At 52.4% G+C, this 13,761-nt stretch overlaps 1 protein-coding gene across 1 annotated transcript in view; it reads right to left on the minus strand.

The window, feature by feature from the left end:
* LOC118726045 (bifunctional heparan sulfate N-deacetylase/N-sulfotransferase 4) overlaps positions 1–13,761 on the minus strand; it is a 113,304-nt gene that overhangs the window by 61,921 nt on the left and 37,622 nt on the right. The window contains exon 2 of the mRNA XM_036450408.2: positions 3,592–3,679. Within this exon, the coding sequence (XP_036306301.1) occupies positions 3,592–3,679 (88 nt within the window). The remainder of the gene's footprint in view (positions 1–3,591; positions 3,680–13,761) is intronic.

Consider the following 13,761-nt stretch of genomic DNA (forward strand, 5'->3'; position numbering starts at 1 on the left):
GTCGTCCTCGGTGAGAACAGGTCACTTTGTTCTCAGGACAGAGTCAGTTCCTGGCACTTGCTTAGACTCCCAGGAAATAAAAGGTGTTTCCACTCAGACGTAAACTATTGAAACATTCACTACTTTTTACTACTTTCGGAGGATCTGTGTTCTAACAGTAAGCTTCTGTAATTCTTCAATTCTCCAAAATATGAGTCATTTTAGAAAAATCTGGGGTGGTTAATTCCCATAAGGCACCATTGCAACATTAAAAGATGTAAAATCCAGTGTCCGCACTGTTGCTTTGGTACAAATGTCCATCCCATATTTGCTCATTACGCATGAATATTGTAATTCCCAAATAGTAACAAGATATTTCTAACTCTTTTTACATTGAACCTGGCAAGGTTTCATACACTTGGGTGTAGAAAACACTAACTTTAATATCATACTAAATAGCCCTGGACGATTTGGCTCAGTGGATAGAGCGTTGGCCTGCAGACTGAAGGGTCCTGGGTTCGATTCCAGTCAAGGGCATGTACTTCGACTGCAGGCTCATCCCTGGCCCTGGCCCTGCCCCTGGCCCTGGGTGGGGCACATGCAGGAGGCAACCAATTGGTGAGTTTCTTCACATCGATATTTCTGTCTTTCCCTCTCTCTTTCACTCTTATCTAAAAATCAATGGAAAAATATCCTCAGGTAGGGATTAAAAAATAAATTAAAATATGTTATACCAAATAACAAAAACAAGTTCGTGATAAGATTAGTTAAAGGCATAGAGACATCAATGGTTCAGTTTCCTTTGGCTGCTGTTTGATGGTCATACAGAAATGCTTTCAGAAGCAATGCTGAGAAATCTCCTAGCTCTCCCCCCCTGCACGCTCAGGTTCAGGTGAGGGCAGCGTCCCATTCTGGAGACACGGACACGGAGCACAGAGGCTGAGTGACCTGCCCACGTTCACAGAGCCTAATGGGAGCAAAAGCTGTCTGCTCCCATGTCCGGCCCTGGAGCCGGACCTTCACACAGAGAAACAGACACAGAGGAGGAAATAACTCTGATTTTCACTTTCACGTTTGAAAGTTAATAGTTTCATATAACTGGTAAGGGGTATTTTTATTTTATTTTATTTTATTTTATTTTTTTATTTGTCAAATGAACGCTAACAGAAAAAGACCAATGTTATCCAATTTGCACATTCCCATGCAGTCATTAACGAGTCCCAGCTGATGGATTAGGCAGGAAGAGCAGCAACAATCATCCGGCAGCAGTGTCAACCGAAAACCTGCAGCCCCCGCGGGCCTCCCCTCCTCCCCCCAGCCCACCGAGCCGCTCCAATCCAGCGTTAACACCGCCCGCCAGACCCAGCATTTCCCTGTGAACCCCCTGCTTTTCCTCCCCCTGTAACCAGCGCCGTGTCCTCCCTGCCCCCACGGGGCTCCCTCTGTGAGTGGCCGCGCTGAGGGAGGGCCCAGCGCTGTGTCACGGAGAGTTCTCACACGTGACAGATGGGGGACCGAGCAGGAAAGGGTGCGGGGACATAGGGCGAGAGAAGCGGCCTAAGAAAGGGACTCCTCCTTCCACCTGGAGATGCGGTTAAAAGTCTTCCAGGCGGCGGCTCCTCGCTCAGCACGGGGCCCGGGAGGTCACAGGGCCCGGAGCACAGAGACAGCCTGAGACAGGCCCCCTGGGCACACAGCACGGCGCAGCCACACAGCACTGCTGGCCACAGCTCCTCTCTGGGAGGGGGATGGGGATGGGGTGCCCTGCGCTGTGACTGCCCCCTCCCCCCCCTCCCCTCCAGGAATGAGTGTGAAGTCCGTGTGGCTAATGGCAGCTGGAGGTCCGTTAGGATGCACTTCGCAGCAGCAGATCAACGAACGTGTCCTGGTGACGGAGGAGATTAACCATCCAGGACACGCGCGTGTGTCTGTCGCTCCTGCCACAGAAGGCGGAGCAGGGTTCCCCGTGCTGTAGGTGAGCTCAGCGTGCAGCGTGATGGCTCTGCTCAGGGACATCTGCCTCCTCCTGAGGAGCTGACCGGGTGACAGGAACCGTGTGCCCGGCTCCCCAGGGGCGCGCGCTGCTCCCACACGTCCGGGTCATAAAGGAGACCAGGAGCTAGGGCCTTGATCGGCGGAACTCCTGGGCCATCGGGGGCTTAACCGGCCTGACCAGGAAAGGTAAATAACAGCAGGGACTCGGACCCAGAAATATTTCAGCCCAAAGAGGCTTCACCTGCACTCTCTGGCTCCTGAGGGAGGAACAGCACGGCTGTGCACGCTGCCGATGCTCCCGTGTCCCTGCCTGCGCGTGCGGCAGCCGCAGACCCTGTGCTCTCCCTGCTCAGCCGGGGCCATGGGCGCAACGGCTCCTGGGGGCTCCGGAGAAGTCAGGGAGCCGGGTCTGCTGTCCCAGCGGGGAGCCGTCCGCTGCCCACGCAGACATAGGGTGCCCGCTGTCTCCCTGCAAAGTGCCCTGAACATGTGCGATCTCCGGCTGTATCAGCTGTCCACATACCAACTCCTCCCGTTCCTGGACACAGGTTTACACGTTTCAAAGCAGGAGGGAAAGAGCATTAAAGAAAAACCAGTAAGACGTTACCACCTCCGTACCCCAAGTCCCGGGCTCTCCGGAGACACATATAAAGCCGCTTGGGGTACAGGCGCTGCAGTTATGACACTTGGCGGTGCCTTTGTCTGGGATATTTTGTGTGTCAGCAAGCGGCAGGCATCACGAGTAACCTCCAGAGACCCGCTGTGCGGAGTCCGAGAAGATGGGGTCCCCTCACCCCGGGACGGGAGGGGTTCCCCGAGACAGGCTCGGACACACCTCTGTCCCTACGTGAGACGGTCGCTTTCATGCACCCGCTTTCTCCATGCGACGCTACACGTGTTAACGCAGATGCTCAGACTATAAGCATCGACTCCCGAAGGTGAAGTGAGGAGCTGTCACCTCCTGAGGGCCGGGCTGAGAGGCAGCGCCAGGACTGCGGGGGCCGGAGGGCAGGGGAGCGGCTGGCCTGGCGCCGGGCCTGCATGCACGTGGGGCCGAATGAGTGACGAGATGGCCTGGGACATTTTCTCAGTCACTAGACAGAAACACGTCCTGTGTTGCTAAGAAACAGGAAGATAACTTGTGTTTGAGCTGCAATTGCGTGTTTTATTGGACTGTGTTACCCCCACTCCCCCATCCTTCAGAGGCACAACCACCAAGTTTAACGCTTTAGCTCTTTTTACAACCGGGAGGCGGGGGAGGGACCGAGGAGGGCGCCCGGTCAGATCCACCAGGTAGCAATCCCTCCCTCACTAAGGAGGCTTCCCAAGGAAAGGATATTTACAGACCGTCCGTGAGCTGGACTGCCTGCCCGTTTAAAGACAGTGTCCGCTGTGATTGCCCTTACTGCACCCCCCCTCCACCTCCCATGCCTCCGGCCTCCGCTGCCCCACCGGTGGACAGGGCGCCTCTCCCGGCCCCGGCCCCAGGGGCCTGCCGCAGGGAGGCAGCACACGGCTGCCGGACTCGCCGCCCGCTCTGCGCCCGGCTCCCCGAATGGGTCTCCTAGTCCGTCCGCCTGCGTCTGCCTCTGACACTCACGCCTCAGCCCCTCTTACCTGTGTGGTAAAACTTCCCTGAAAATCCGAGGTTGAAGGTAAAATTGGCAACCTGAGTGCGCAGTAAGGTTTGGGTCTCTAGTAAGGCCTGAAATAAACAAGAAATTAACACGGTTTTAGAAAAGTGAGTGTGAAGCGCCGGCTGCCTCTTTTTCAAACGCGTGGGCACAAGGGAAACAAAACAGGCACGCAGGGGTTTCCTGAGGGCACCGCACAGGGGCCTGCCGCTGTGCTCACGGCCGGTCCCCAAACTCAGGAGCAGTCCAGGCAGTTCTCACACGCACAGCGCTGGCGTCTGTGTTCGCTTCGGTGTGATAGTTCCCAATTCTGGGTTAGTATACTGATTTTCGGGGGGAAATTTACAGAATTCCTTGATGGAGTCGGAAGAGGACTTTTGTTTGAGTTGCAATTTGGTATTTTATGTAAGCGTGTACTTTGGCGTTTTATGTAAGTGTGTAATGATGTCCCCATCATTTTTAAGGCCTGATGATTGAGTTTAAAGCTTTCGATTTTTACTTTACAGACTAAAGAGCAACATCAATCACACAGGATGGTGACAGCCAATCCTGAGAGCGGTCCAGAAGGGACTGGTAGGAAACAGGTGGCCAATTTCAGAAACAAAAATCTAGTAAATATGGCGGAACTCCCCTAACTTCTCGGTTTGTAGTTGGTCCATGTGAACTTCTTGGCGGCAGATGGATAAGAGCACAGGGATACACACAATCAGACCCAGTGCTGTCATGGCCGCCAGCCCTGGGGGCTGCAGGGCAGCCAGGCCCAGAAGTGCCCTCCGCAGGCTGATGAGTGTGCAGCATGGATTCAGATGCTGCTGCTGTGTCGCTCTAGGTCTTTAAGGAGGACCGCTTTGGTTCTGATGGAAATGGACAGCCATCTCAATCTCGGGCTACAGATGGATCCCTGGTAGCTGCTCTGCTGGCCCCAAAGGGCTGGGAAGTGGGGGGAGGGGTGAGAGGGGAGGGGGAGGGGGGAGGAGAGGGTGGGGTGAGTGAGTGCCTGAGGCATCTGCATTTTCTGTGGAGCATCAAGGTGGTGGCTGAGGATTTGCTTCAAAATTTGTGATCCCAGCCCAGCCGGCATGACTCACTGAGCGTCCACCCATGAACCAGAAGGTCACAGTTTGATTCTGATCAGGGCACGTGCCCCTGTTGTGGGCTTGAGCCGATCAGTGATTCCTATCATTATAGCTGTTTCTCTCTCTCTCTCTCCCTCTCCCTCCCTCTATGAAATCAATAACAATATAAAAATATTTTTAAAAACTTCTGAACCTAACTATTTTCCCAGAATCAAGATGGATCTCCCCAATAAAAAATAAATAAACAAATAAAAAGATGGATCTCCTGCAGATTAGTTTAATTAAACAAAAAAAAAGAAAGAAAATGTGCCCAAACAATTGGTCATGAGCTATAGTAAGCGATTGTCCAAGGCCACAGTCATTCTGGTGTGATCCCAACCAATTCTGTTTAAATATCGTCGATTAAATAAAAACAGGAAAAAATAGATGCGTTAGCTCAGGAAATATGTATTTCTCGAGAAGAACAAGCACAGGGATTGAAGAGGGCGGAGGTAGAAACGATCTGGGGACAGCCTCCTGCCTCCCCCCCCCCCCCCCTGCCTCTTCCAGCTCCTTCCTCTCTCGCCTGTCTCAGCCCTCAGGGCCCTGGGCCTGGGAGCTGGAAGTGGGCTTTGCAGACGTGGGTGGGGCTGGACAAGGAGGCTGTGAGCCTGTGTGGCTGCCTGGGAGGCAGGAGCCAGCCAGGCCCTGGGCAGGTGCAGGGTGACCCCTCGTGGGCAGGGCCCCAGGAGCCCTAGAGGGTGCTGTGGTCCATAGAGGTGATGAGGGACGTTGGTGACACTGGGGGTGACCCACACGCTGGTGCTTTCACGGGCGTCAGGTAAAGGGGGAGCAACGGACTCCATCACCTCCCACCTTTGCAGGCCCCGCACTCCCGTCCCGTCCGCCCACTGAGTCCACCCCCTTTCCAGCTCCCTCGGCTCCACCCTAGGCCCTGAGGTTGGACCAACACCCCAAACAGCCTGCGGGTCACAGTGGGATCATGGGTGAAGGACACTGCCTGTGGGGCACCTCTAAGCCTTCCCTGACCTGTGCCATGGGACGGCGCTGATCACATGGTCCAGGCTGTCACCTGCCTCATGCTGTCACCTGCTTCACCCTGTCACCTGCTTCAAGCGTCACCTGATTCATACTGTCACCTGGTCCAGGCTTTCACCTGATTCAGACTGTCACCTGGTTCAGGCTGTCACCTGCCTCAGGCTGTCACCTGCCTCAGACTGTCACCTGGTCCAGGCTGTCACCTGGTCCAGGCTGTCACCTGATTCAGACTGTCACCTGGTTCAGGCTGTCACCTGCCTCATGCTGTCACCTGCTTCATCCTGTCACCTGCTTCACCCTGTCACCTGCTTCAAGCATCACCTGATTCAGACTGTTACCTGGTCCAGCTGTCACCTGATTCAGACTGTCACCTGATTCAGGCTGTCACCTTGTCCAGGCTGTCACCTGGTCCAGGCTGTCACCTGCCTCAGGCTGTCACCTGCCTCACACTGTCACCTGCCTCACGTGCCCCCTGCACGTGAGTGTGCAAACTGCCTCCAAAAGGCCCTCAGCCCCTCGCCCAGGCCAACCAAAGCCCCCGGCAGGGATCCTCACGCCAATGCGAGTGTGGCCGGCCTGCAAACTACTCCAGGCCCCTCGCTCAGGCTGGCCCCACTCCTCAAGGTAACCCCCACCTTGATCTGGGACCTCCTTCAGGGCAGACCAGTCGGCCCCCACCCATGCACCAGGCCTTTATCTATATTAATAAAAGGGTGATATACTAATTAGAGTGGGAGACCTCCCAGGGGACCTCCCTGCACATCCTTCCAGACAAAGACATGGGGGAGGGGCTGAGGCAGAGGCAATTAGAGGCAATCAGGCCAAGAGGGGAGGGCAGTTGCAGGTGATCAGGCTGGTGGGGGGGCAGTTGAGGGTGAGCAGGCTGGTGGGGGGGCAGTTGAGGGTGAGCAGGCTGGTCGGGGGGCAGCTGAGGGTGAGCAGGCTGGTGGGGGGGCAGCTGAGGGTGAGCAGGCTGGTGGGGGGCAGTTGGGGGTGAGTAGGCCAAAGAGGGGGGAAAGTTGGGGGTGAGCAGGCCAGCAGGCAAAGTGGTTAGGGGCAATCAAGCAGGCAGGCAGGCGAGAGGTTTGGAGCCAGCAGTCCCAGATTGTGAGAGGTTTGTCCCCTAAACCAGCAGCCGGACATCTCCTGAGGGGAGGGGACCCTGGTTGGAGAGGGAGCAGGCCAGGCTGGGGGACACCCCCATCAGGTGCATGAATTTTGTGCACCAGGCCACTAGTATGAATGAAGCTGCATACACAGGATCTTGTGTGGATGTACGTTTTCAACTAATTTGTCTCCAAGGATCTCCACTGTAGCTTACTATGTTAAGAATGTGTTTAATGCCCTGCCTGGTTTGGCTCAATAGATAGAGGGTCAGCCTGTGGACAAAAGGATCCCAGTTTCAATTCTCAGTCAGGGCACATACCCGGGTTGTGGGCTTGATCCCCAGTAGGGGGTGTGCAGGAGGCAGCCAATCCATGATTCTCTCTCTTCATTGGCGATTCTCTCTCGCCCTCTCCCTTCCTCTCTGAAATCAATAATAATACTAAAAGAAGAATAGGGATAGGTCTGTAAGAAACCACCACACTGTCTCCCCAGGGGCTGTGCTGTGGGCGTTCCCAGGAGCAGTGAGCTTCCCTTTGCTCTGTGTGTCTCTGCACTGGGTGGTCAGTGTCTGGACCGATAGGTGATTGGTGTCCCCTCAGTTGTTTAATTTGGAATTCCATAACCACATAGGAGGTGGAGTCCCTTTCCTATTTTATTTGCTTTCTTTTCATCTTCTTTGGTGAGGTGTCTGTCCACATCTTTGGCTCATTCTCCAGGTGAGTTGTCTGTTTTCTTATTGCTGTGTTATTAATGTTCTTTACATATTTGGATGCAAGTCCTTTACCAGATATGCATTTTACAAACATTTCTCTCAGTCTGCATTGTCTTTTCATTCTCTTAACAGTGTCTTTTTTAGGACATAAGTTCTGAATTTTAATTAGGTCCCAATTTTCAAGTTTTTCTTTCATGGATCGTAACAGTTATTTGGTCAATGGATCCAATACAAATATAAGATAAGGTAAGACAAGTGAAGAAGGTGGGAGAATTTATGTAACTCATGATTGTGTTTTGAAGAGGGCTGGAAATAAGTCCTCTCCAAAAAACTTTAATCTTTTTTAAAAAAATAGATTTTTATTGATTTCAGAGAGGAAGGGACAGGGAGACATCAATGATGAGAGGGAATCATTGATTGGCTGCCTCCTGCATGCCCCATACTGGGGACTGAGCCCACAACCAGAGCATGTGTCCTGATAGGGAATTGAACTGTGACCTCCTGGTTCATAGGTAGACAATCAACCACTGAGCCATGCTGGCCAGGCCAAAACACTTTAATCTTTAAAATTAACATAATTTGGCCAGTGTGGAAAGAGTAGCCAGGCCAATGAGGCAAAAAATAGGTTATTAAAATAATATCTACTCGGACTGTAAGAGCTTAGAAGGTGACAGACAAAGTGCCTTTCAGGGGAAGAACACAGGACTTGTCTACTCACTTATCTAAGACTAGACGCTTGGTGTGTGGATTCGTGCACATTGGAAGAAAATGAATTATAAGACATATTTTTTAAAATATATTTTATTGATTTTTTACAGAGAGGAAGGGAGAGGGATGGAGAGCTAGAAATGTCGATGAGAGAGAAACATCGACCAGCTGCCTTTTGCACACCCCCTACCAGGGATGTGCCCGCAACCAAGGTACATGCCCTTGACTGGAATCGAACCTGGGACCTTTCAGTCCACAGACTGACGCTCTACCACTGAGCTAAACCGATTTCAACAGAAGAAATATTTTAATATCGCTATTCACATCTCACTAGTGAAAAGAAAATAGGATTCTACCAAGTCTCCTATCTACCGACTCCAGGACTTCTGTGAGGAAGTCCTGGAGATCAAATGAGAGGAGGCACAGGATGCAATAAAAGGACAACGAGGTGAAGATCTGAAGCAGACACTGGTTTGTCCCCTCAGAATGAATTTCCTGAAACTCGGTTTTCTTATCCTTAAAGCGGGGGCAGGGAGACCTGCGGGAGGACCACGCAGTGAGACCACACAGGCTAGCCAATCAGGAAGAGTGGCCGAGGGCATATCACTTTTATGGGTCAAGAAGCTGAAAACTGGGGTGACCTTAAGATTGTGAGTTTCCCACCGGAAGCTCCCGCTGAGAGAGGCCGGGTCGGGTTCTGGGATCCCTGGTCTCCTGCTGCGCTTCTATCCCTTCATGTCTGACCCCACATTCGCGGGTCAGAGAGCACCTCTCACCATACGGGCACATTTCAGTGACAGCAACAGGCAAGGGGCATTCTAAGGTCAGAATCTTCTCCTCTTTTTTCTCTTTTAATATATTTTATTGATTTCAGAGAGGGAGAGAGAGATAGAAACATTAGTGATGAGAGAGAATCATTGATCAGCTGCCTCCTGCATGCCCCTCCATTGGGGATCAAGCCCCCAACCCAGGCCTGTGCCCTGATGGGGAATCCAACCATGACCTCCTGGTTCACAGGCCGATGGTCAACAACGGGGCCAGCGGGCCGGGCTGAGTCTCCCCTCTTGTCTCTGTCCCCACAGCGCCACCTCCGATAGAGGGGCACCTGTGTGCCCGGGGGGCCTGGTCTCCGTGGACCTGCTGGAAAGGTGGTTGGCCTAGAATGAGAAGGAACCTTCCATGTCTGTGACCACAAACACCTTTGGTTACTGGAAGGAGGCCCATGACAAACATGCTCTCATGCAGAGCACCCGGGACTCCCGGACCAGACCTCACACGCCAGCCAGCATGCACCTCTGGCTCAGGCGGACTGAGAAGACGTCCCGGAGAGTTCCCTCCGTGAGAAAAGAAAGCCGTTTAGAAGAAATAACGACCTCAAGGCAGCTTTTGAAAAGCTGTATTTCATCTACCCAATTCACCTCCAAATATCGCACAGCAGACCATCTGACTTTAAATGGAGATGATGTGACCATTACCCTAAGTCAAATAATCGATAGCATGAGGGTAACTGACGTAAGGGACAGACAGTGCGGGGAAATCATGTTCGAGCATTTTACCCGATTTCCAAGGAGTTTCCTTTCCCCCTCTCTCCGGCTTTGTCTCGGGGGAAATGTGTCTGAGCGTCTGTGGAGAAATCAGGCGTCTGCAGTAATCAGTGCCTGAGGAGTCTCAGAGATACAAGGCTTTCCCGGTTTCCGCTCCTTCCCAGGGTGCAGGGATCAGGCTGAGGGAGCAGCGCCGGGGCCGCCACCACTAATGCTGAGGGAGAGGGAAGGTGGGCCCAGCCCGAACGCCTCCTGGGAGACGGCAGCTCTGTCTCCATCGCCCAGTCTGGTGCAACCCTCATTTCCCTGCAAACACTCTTTCCTTTCCCAAGTTGTCTGCGCCCACTTTTAAAATGTGTATCTTTTTGTTGATTTCAGAGAGGAAAGGAGAGGGAAAGAGAGAGAAACATAAATGATGGGACTCATGGACCACCTGCCTCCTGCACGCCCCCCACTTGGGATGGAGCCCACAACCCAGGTATGTGCCCTGGCCGGGAATCGAATCCTGACCTCCTGGTTCATAGGTCGATGTTCAACCGTGGAGCCATGCCAGCGGGGTCAAGTTTTAAATTCTCTGTTACCAAGATCTGCCTCTTTCCTGAGCCTGTACTGAATCCTCTGGCCTCAATCATCTCTGGTTTTCTCCTTAGCGCGGTCATTTCTTTTCCTCCCGCCAACCGTCTGCCTGCCCCTGTGCCAGTGGCCTGCTGGGGATCCGGTGGTGCCCTGTGGCCGGGTCTTCTCTATGGAACCACGGGCTCTCAGACAAGGCGGCCAGATTCTCAGAGGTCCATTCTTCATGGAGTGACCCCTACACGGAACCTTCGGAGCTGACTGACCGTCACAGTGATGTGTGGAGAGCAGGCGCCCATTAATTCCCCACCTGCGCTCCCTGTCTCGAGGCCTGCTTTTTCCCTCCAGCTCTTTAAAAATATATTTTTACTGATTTCAAAGAGGAAGGGAGAGGGAGAGAGAGAGAGAGAGAGAAACACCAACGATGAGAGAGAATCATTGAGCAGCTGCCTCCTGCACGGCCCCACACTGGGGATCGAGCCCGAAACCCGGGCCTGTGCCCTTGGCCAGGAATCAAACCATGACTCTGATCCGGCTAAAAAGAACCAGAGTCTGATCCGTCTGTCCGCAGAGGAAAACCGCCCGTGTACGAGGGAACTTTGTGAGGCCCGCGCTCAGCACCCGGTTCCGGACCCAGTATGCTCACTGGCCGTGTTTCCTCCCCGGCGGGGTTGTGTGCACACAGGGCTGCACAGCCTGTGGGCTGTAGCAGGAAGGGTATTGTGCAGCATGGCTCAGCAGCCGCCTAACAAATGCTTGATAACTCAGCGCTCAGCTTTCAACCACGATTCATAGTTTTGCATTTCCTTCATGAAGTGGAAACTACCTACTGTGTGCACATATCCAGGGCAGCATCGGGGCGGTGCCTGCAGGCGCATGGCCAGCGGGCAGGAGCAGGTGAGCGGTCTGAGCCGCACCTCCTGGTGTCAGAGCAGACGGGCTACGTCTGTGTCCAGGTACTAGGCTGCTTGCTACCTGATGATGCGAAGGCCCTAACGCTCGTGAGCCATCATTTTCTGAACCAATGCAATGAGGCACCAAAGGTTTAAGTGGACGGCACGTGCTCGCGTGGTCAGCAGATGGCTGGACGGGGAGGAGGCTGGACCCGGGGCACCTGGACGGGGACAGTCCGGGAAGGCAGGCTCTGTTTCCTGCTCCCTCCTGCTCGCCAACCACGGCACCTGGACTTCTAGAAATTAAGTCAATGTCCCGTCCTATCTCTTTGTCGATGGATCTCATCTCCTAAGCATTTATGTATTCTGAGTGGCTAAAAAGAAAACAATTCAAAAGAATAAGTCATCGAAACTAATTTGTACTAACACAATGCCATCGCTCACCAAAGCAAAAGCAGATTAAGTAGAGGTTTGTTTCCTTTTATCATGACCACACCTCAAAGGTAATATATAATACATCCTGGCTTCAAAACGCGCACTAATGACTGCTGATAACGCAGCGGGCAGGAGTCTTCACGGGGGTCTCGGAAGGAACGGGTTTCAGATAGAACGTCGCTCTCATCGCAGCGAGTTGCTCCTGCCCCTGGGGGGGTGACACTGTCCACCCCAAAGCGGACCCGGGGTGTCCCCATGGCACAGAGGCAGGGGGTGGCTCTCTGAGCTGTGCAGGATGAAACCCAGGGCCGTCTGTCCTTCTGTAAGCACAGCTGGCCTGGTCTTGGGGCTGGCACTCCTTTTTCTTTTTCCTGCGACCACATCAGCGACACCCCAGGAGCCCGAGTCACGGCACCACGTGAGGGGCAGCAGTTAGTCTGCGCTCACAGACATATGAGTGCCATGTTTTCCATCCTTGTCAAGCTAGCTGGGAAAAGCATTACTAGGATTATTTCTAAGTCAGTGATCAGAGGAAAAGTGGAAAATAGTTTAACCTCTTTCACAGAAAAATTAAGCTTTAACCAATTTAATTATCAGATGATGAATCTGAAATACAGTTGAATTTGCAAGGTTGACTATTTTTTTCAGTCTTACCATAATGGGAGAATTGTTCTAGTTTTAACACAGACTTGGTTCTTTTATTTTAAATTGATGGTGTTTAATTTGATGAAGTTGAACAGGTAACAGGTTTTACTTTATCATTAACTCTATGAACATTCACTGTATGTGTTGGTGCTGTATGTGTTGGTGCTGGGCTGCCAAAGAAGAATTACTTTATCATTCCTTCTACTCATCTGTTTGCTAAACTTCTGATGAATGTGTACTTTGTTCTAGATAGCAGGGTTACAAAGGAGAACAATAGAAACCAATGGCCTTCCATGACTGCAGAGGAGGCAGTACACAAACCTCTAAGTACACAATCCTACATAATAAAAGCCTAATATACTAAGTGCCCGGTTGTTTGTTCAACCAAAGCGTACTATGCTAATGCTATGCTAAGGCTGCTCAACTGCTCACTATGACGGGCACTGACCACCAGGGACAGATTCTCTGACTGGTAGGTTAGCTTGCTGCTGGGATCCAGCTGATCAGGGTTGAGCAAGATGGGCAGGACATGCCTGGAGTTCCTCTCCAGCTGGCTAACCTCCTGCATCCCTCCCCAGCCCTGATTGTGCACTGGTGGGGTCACTCAGCCTGGGCAGTGCCTGCTTGCAATCTGGGGCCCCTCAGGGGATGTCAGAGAGCCGGTTTCAGCCCAATCCTGCAGGCCAGGCCAAGGGACCCCACTGGTGCACCAGACCTCTAGTATCACATACTATTACAGAGGCTTTAACCTGCTGGGAGAGATGGTCATCAAGGCAGGTCTCACTGTGCAAATGAGACCTGAGCCACTCTTTGGATGAGGGAAGAGAGCAAGCCATGGGTACATCTGGCAGAAGAAACACGAAGTGCAAACATCCTTGTAGAAGAGAATGCTGGAGATGATGTCTGAGATGGGCAAGGGCCAGCAGGACCCTGTAGGAGGGCAGAGGGAGTAAGAGAACGACCACAGGGGTCTATCCCAGGTCCTGACTGAGTTTACAGGAAGAAGACAGGATATTGGGACCTAAAGCACAGCACAGATTTGCTATATTCAAAGTCATCTTCGGTGTGAATGGGCTTCTGTGGGAGGCAAAAGTTTACACAGGGGTTCTCTTGGCTCAGAACATAGTAGCTAGATGAGAGGGTGGGGACTTGTAAGGAGAGAGAGATGAGAACTCAGAGGCTTGGAGAGAGGATAAATAAAAATCATCTAGGAAGTTTCCAGAAGTTTCACATGACTGAAGAATAGTTGATTAGAAAATAACAATAGATTTTATGTTACAAAGTTCAAGGATCTGAACTTTTACCCTCAACATCAGATGCCATCGAAGTTCTTCAATGACGGGAGTGATGGGGAAAATCCAGGTCAGCCAGCATGGCTGTAATGCAGGGAAAGCATGAACTTGGGGAGAAGGGCAGGAATAA

This window comes from Pipistrellus kuhlii, unplaced genomic scaffold (genome assembly GCF_014108245.1).
Source record: "Pipistrellus kuhlii isolate mPipKuh1 unplaced genomic scaffold, mPipKuh1.p scaffold_m20_p_21, whole genome shotgun sequence".
Lineage (NCBI taxonomy): Eukaryota > Metazoa > Chordata > Mammalia > Chiroptera > Vespertilionidae > Pipistrellus > Pipistrellus kuhlii.